The following is a 6,000-nucleotide window of genomic DNA, read 5'->3' on the forward strand; positions in this document are numbered from 1 at the left end:
GTAAGTGAGGGCGAAGAGTTGCATGTAGCGGATGGCGTGGAGGTGGTGCTCGGAGCGGTTGAAGTAGGCGACGTGCGAGATGACGCCCAGGAGGGCGGCGGCGCCGTATGCGAAGACGGGGCTTGTTGTTTCGGCCATCGTGGTTGCGGGGAGACGAGGGTGAGAAGGCGGGGAGGTGGGAATCGTCAAACGTGCGCACTGCTGCTTTTAATAGTCGTCTCTCCCGCACGCTTGGCGGTGTCACGACAGCTGAGACCCCCTCTTCCGGGGCCAAAGTGCGTGCAGGGTACGTGGAGGTGAAGTGTTGAGCCGAGGGAGCAGTGACGAGAGGATTGCCAAAATACAAGGGTATTGGCAGGAGTCCCATTGGCGCCCCGAGGGTGAATAGCGGAGAATGGTCCTAAACTTGATAGAGGCGGGAAGCTCACGCTAGATGCCGAGGCCGTGCTACTCCACTTGCGGTCCGCTGCACGTGGGCTGGAAGGTCTTGATACGGTATCCCTTAGGTGATATTCAGATAAGCTTTTTTGCTATGCCGCGTGGAGTGCTGGAAGTGGTTCGATTGCGCACTCAGAAAAAGCTGACCGCCTATCGACTCATGCTTTGCACCTTCTCCAAAGCAGGACTGGAGTGTGAGAAATTGCCAATAACAGCGTCGAGATGCAAGGACCGTGCGAGCATCCCCCGCCAGGGTCACCTCGATTGTCTGATTCGACGTACAACGTCAACTACCGTGCAGGTTGGTCAGATGCCGAGGGCTTGAAAGGCGCAGACGACACGCTGGTAGGTTTGTAGTCCCAGGTCTGCCGAGGCGGAGAAGTGGAGATGTTCGGCGCGTAAGCAGCTGCAGTCAGAAATGTCTGACAGTAGTCAGAACATGGCTACGTGTTGTTCCACTCTACCACCCTAGAGCCGATCAATGCGGGGAAAGCACAACAGCTGAGTCGGTGCACAGCCGGACTACACTGTATCTCCAGATCGGGACATGACTTCTCTTTGGTTTCCCTTTCCCCGTTCAACCTGCGGGGAACCTGCATCCTCAAACTTGCGTAAAAACTCGTAATCTCATGAAGTTTTGCCATCAGACGCATCCGCAGCATCCGCGGCATCAACAGCCCCGCTACCTTTTCGCCCATTCAAAGCTTAATCAGCACCGTCTTCTCCTCCAAGAAATTGCCCAAGCTGTGCTTGACGCCCTCCCTGCCCACCCCGCTCGCCTTGTACCCGCCGAACGGCATATCATACGCCATGGTGGGGCTAGTGCAATTGACGCCGACGGTCCCGCTCTCCAGCGCCTTGGCCACGCGCACCGCGCGACTGACGTCCTTGGTGTACACGGACGCGTACAGGCCGTACTCGGTATCATTCGCGCGGCGCACCGCCTCCTCTTCCGTCTCGAAGACGCCGATGATGACGACGGGCCCGAAAATCTCCTCGCGCGCGGGCCGCGAGTCTTCGGGCAGGTCGGTGAAGATGTGGGGGTGGACGAAGAACCCATCCCTCTTCTTCTCCTCCGCCTTCCCCTCGTCGTCGCCATCGCCCAGCAGCATCGTCCCGCCCGCCTCCTTGGCGAGCCGGATGTAGCTGTTGACGGCCTCGAACTGCGCCGCATCCGCCAACGGGCCCATATCCACGCCGTCCTCGCCCTCCGCCGCACCCACGCGCACCGCGGCGTACCTCTCGCGAAACTTCTCCTTGAACGCGGCGGCGACGCTCGCGTGCACCAGGATGCGGCTGTTGGCCATGCAGACCTGGCCCGAGTTCATCGTCATGCTGAGCTGGGTGTCGGCGGCGGCGCGGTCGAGGTCGGCGTCGGCGAAGACGAGCGCGGGCGACTTGCCGCCGAGCTCGAGGTGCACGTTTTTGAGGTTCGAGCGCGCGGCCGCTTCGCAGATGAGCCGCCCCGTGCGCCCCGAGCCGGTGAAGGAGAGGACGCGGACGTCCATGTGCGCGGAGAGGACGGCGCCGGAGGTCGGGCCGTGGCCGTGCAGGACGTTGATGATGCCCGGGGGGAAGCCGGCGCGGGCGATGAGGGTCGCGATGTAGGCGGACTGTTGGGGGTTGTGAGTTGGCATGCGGTTGTTGGGGGTTTCAAGGCATACAACATTTCGGAGAGGGAGAGGGAGAGAGAGAGGGGAGGAGGGTAAAAGAAAAGGAAAAAAAATCATACCGTCAACGGCGCCTTCTCGCTACTCTTCAACACCACCGCATTCCCCGCCGCCACCATAGGCGCGACCTTACTCCCGAAGAAAATCGCAGGGCCATTCCACGGGATGATGGCGGCAGCCACGCCGTACGGCTGGCGCAGCGTCATGGCCAGCATGCCCGGCGTGTTCAGGCTGGTCGCCCCCTGCGTCTCGCTCCAGCCCGCCGTCGCGAACGTCTCGAAGTTGCCCGCGCAGTGGTCGGCGTCGAAGTAGAAGGCCGTCGGCCGCCCCATGCTGGATGCCTCCAGCGACGCCATGCGCGCCTGCGCCGCCGGCTCGCGCAGCAGCGCCGCGAGCTTCTTCATCGGCGCCCCGCGCTCCGATGGCGAGAGCGCCGCCCAAGCGGGTTGCGCGGCTTTGGCGGCCGCGACGGCGGCGTTGGTGTCGGCGACGGTGGCTTCGTAGACTGCGGTGTTGTGTTAGATGATGAGGGTTTTTGGAGGGGGGAGGAGGGGGGAACTTGCCGTCGGCGACGTGCTGGCGCGTCGAGGGCGAGAAGAGCGGGAACGTCTTCTTGTCCGAGGACTCGACGAACTGGACTGGCGCGTCAGCAAGCTGGGAGAAAGAAGATCACATTCACACCGGGCTGGTGATGGATTCGAGAGACGGAAAGGCTTACCTTGCCATCTATGAAGAGGCGGGTCTCGATCTTCTCCGGGGCGCCATTGCTTCCGTCGGTAGCCATGCTCAGGAGTCAATTCAGGGACAGTCGAGGACAAGAGGTGAGGTTCAGCTTGCGCAGCAGCAAGAGAGCCAATTCCCAATTTAAGCACTGCGCTAGGTGGTGGGGTGCTTATTTTACGACGAGCCCCGCAGCAAGCTAAAACATTAGGCGCCGAACACCTTTTTGCCGACTCCACTCCTCTCCTACAACGCCTTCGAAGGGACGGTTCACGGGGCAGGGATGAGCTTTGCACCTGCCGGAGCTGTCGATACGGAGCGGGTGGGCATGCCAATGACCATCGAGCAGCCGGAGGCACCCGGAGTCCCAGGGCTTAGCGACGGCAGAATTTCTGGCCTGTTGTTTGCCAGACGTCGTACAAATGTATCAGGCCTTTTGTGGACCTGATAGTCTTGGCGCCCAGATACGTCTCCGCTTTCGCTGTTTTAAATCCGGGCTGCTTCGCTCGTACAAGCGGTGCGGTCATATCGGATGTGGCTGTAGTGAGTTGAATCATTCCCGACGTCAGTAGTGCAGACGGATGAGACCCCTGGCGGCAATCGAAGCTTGGTAGAGGAGAGGATTCGTTGCCGTGACGGCGTGTAGATAGGTACGCGTCCTCTTACATAAGCGCTAACGCAGGTAAGCGACCGCGACATCGGACATCACGCACGTCCTACCCAACGACTGCCAAAGTATGTGATACTGCGGGGTAATTGATGTGAGACGTGAAAATGCCATCAATGCCATTGGATCGATCGCTCCCATTTGGAATTGGTGACCCCGGTGTTCGTTTAAGACCTGAGATTGGTGTTGTTCCAGCCGTAAGCTTATAAATTAAGAGCATGCGCGTACTGTGCATATGACAAAGCCCAGGCTTCTCGGCAGCAGTAAGAGAATTCTTCAGTTCACTCGATTGCTGTAAATGTGGTGGTAGGTATGGTATCTCAGTCCAGCATCAGCCGCCGACTCAGCGGGCCGGTGAACCACCAAGGGCAGAACCAACGAAGAAAGGTTGAAAATGCTGCAAGCCCTCAGATCGACCAAAAAATGGGTATGTATGTGAAACCACCTCCAAAAGCGCCTCCATAGCAGTTGGGCCCGTGGGGGGTGAAAAAAGACACCAAAACAGAAAAAAAAGGGCAAGAATAAAACGCCCTCTACGCCCCCGCGCCCATAACCCGCAGATACATCACCGACGACAGCAGTCCCTCATCATAGCTCCGACGTCAACATCCAATACGCGCCCCCCAAAATGCCGCCCATGACCAGAATCGTAATGATCACAGCGCCCACGCGATCCGCCGTGCCGACGGGATCCACATCTTCAGTCGGGGTGAACGGACTCGCCAACCCGGCATCAGGATCGCCCTCGCTAGTACCACCGGTGCTGTTCGTGACGGGGCCGGGAATGACATCCACCAACGCGGTCCCGATCATCTCCAGCGCGGCCATGTTCTCGCCGAGGCCGACACTACTGCTACCATCAAAACCGCCCTGCGTCCAGCGCAGGCTGCACTCGGCGGTGCCGTCGCCCTTGTCGTTGCACGCCGCGGCGGCCGCCTCGCGCGAGGCTTCCAGGTACGGCGCCATGAGGTCGGCGCTCCACGGCGCGACTTTGATGGCGGCGGCCATCCACCGCGCGAGATACGCTTTGAACGTGCGCTGGTCGATGTTGCAGGTTCCGCCCGTCTCGCAGGCGGTTTCGACCATGATTTTGCTGTCGGTCGCGAAGAAAACGGAGAGCCCGGTGATGATGCCTGTGACGCGCTCTTTCCAGACGTTTTCCTGGTCGCCGGATTCTTCTGCCGTCTGGATCAAAGTGAGTGGGGTGTTTGTGGTGATGGTGGTGGTGGGTGGGGAAAACTTACGACATTCCACATGGTGGCGGCGCCGTGCAGGAAGATGCCGGCGTTGTAGGTCCACTGCGTGCGGTCGAACCGGGTGCAGTTGATGGTCGAGTCGGAGCCGTCGTAGAAGTGGTACTCGGCGTTGATGAGGCCGAGGTCGTGGATCCACGTCCACGCCTTCTCCGCGCTCTCGGCGTACGTCGAGTTGCCCGTGTACCGGGCCAGGCGCGAGGCGATGTTGAAGAAGCAGCCCTGCGTGATGGTGTTCTTGTACGTGTAGCCGGCGTTGAAGCTGTAGATCTGCCACCGCAGCCCGCCGCCGCACGTCGACGGGTCCCAGCGCAGCGACTGCGTCGTGTACACGGCCTGCGCCAGCGCGAGCCAGCCGGGCTGGCCCTCCGGCGGGTCCGGGAACTTGCTTTCCGCCGCCGACATGGCCGCCATGCCCCAGAATCCTTGGTCGTCGTTGCCCAGCGATTTCGACTGGTTGGCCGGCATGTAGTCGGCGTTGTCGCCCATTTGGTGGATCATGCCCTGCTGCACCCAGTCGTTGTACTGGTCGTCGCCCGTGTAGTGCCAGTAGTCGATGAGGGAGCCGAACATGGCGCCGCACTGCCACCAGTGGTACGGATCGGGCAAGTTTCCGGGCACGTCTCCCACCCGGTATCCGTGGTACCAGTCAGTCATGCCCTTGGCGATGGGCTTCATTGCTTTCTTGATGGCATCTGAGCTGTTGTCAGCATACTTTTGTACCCGAAAAGAGAGCGGGACAAATCAAACCTGTGCTGGTCCAGTCGACATCGAGAGCTTGTGCAGCAGGTGTCGCCACAAGGAGAGCGAGAGCGGCGTTGTAAAATTTCATGTTCAAGTCCAAAAGCGAACGGCACTGGCGCCCGCTCCACGAAAATTAAAAAGTCCAGATGAACAAGAAAACGGCGAAAGCAGACGAGTTGTCGTAAAAGAGCGAATGCTTGCGAAGTGAGCGACTGCGGGTCAGTGGAGTTCAGGGTGTGGAAAAGGAGCGGACACGACCAAACGGCGGGGAGTTGAGCTTGCGGGTGGGTAGCTCCATTATAGATTCGGGGACATGAAGGCTGGACCAAGCGCCATCATGGCTAAAGGAGGTAAGAGCGCGGTGTTGCCAAGCTGCCGAGCAAAGCAGAGGGCTCCTTCAATACAGGGATACGAAACCGACCTTGTCGACCAGCCATGTTTAAAAGCCCGCTTTCGCCCTCCACCGAGAGAGAATACGACTCGGCCTCGCGGTTCGAATACGAGGCGA

At 60.0% G+C, this 6,000-nt stretch overlaps 3 protein-coding genes across 3 annotated transcripts; all 3 read right to left on the reverse strand.

Annotated features, from left to right (window-relative positions):
* Nucleotides 1–1,136: 1,136 nt before the first annotated feature.
* SLS55_010577 (uncharacterized protein) lies at nt 1,137–2,075 on the reverse strand (the record flags this gene model as incomplete). The annotated part of the gene is made up of 1 exon (XM_066781958.1): nt 1,137–2,075. One exon carries the CDS (start codon nt 2,073–2,075, stop codon nt 1,137–1,139), a length of 939 nt encoding a protein of 312 aa, XP_066627770.1.
* An 89-nt stretch (nt 2,076–2,164) lies between these two features.
* SLS55_010578 (uncharacterized protein) lies at nt 2,165–2,834 on the reverse strand (the record flags this gene model as incomplete). Its single annotated transcript, XM_066781959.1, has 3 exons — nt 2,165–2,613; nt 2,734–2,741; nt 2,827–2,834. 3 exons carry the CDS (start codon nt 2,832–2,834, stop codon nt 2,165–2,167), a joined length of 465 nt encoding a protein of 154 aa, XP_066627771.1.
* A 1,249-nt stretch (nt 2,835–4,083) lies between these two features.
* On the reverse strand, nt 4,084–5,426 carry SLS55_010579 (uncharacterized protein; the record flags this gene model as incomplete). Its single annotated transcript, XM_066781960.1, has 2 exons — nt 4,084–4,680; nt 4,740–5,426. The coding sequence occupies 2 exons, from the start codon at nt 5,424–5,426 to the stop codon at nt 4,084–4,086; spliced, it is 1,284 nt and encodes a 427-aa protein (XP_066627772.1).
* Nucleotides 5,427–6,000: the final 574 nt, after the last annotated feature.

The sequence above is a fragment of the Diplodia seriata genome, assembly GCF_021436955.1.
Source record: "Diplodia seriata strain FDS-637 chromosome Unknown scaffold_13, whole genome shotgun sequence".
NCBI classification, from domain to species: Eukaryota; Fungi; Ascomycota; class Dothideomycetes; order Botryosphaeriales; family Botryosphaeriaceae; genus Diplodia; species Diplodia seriata.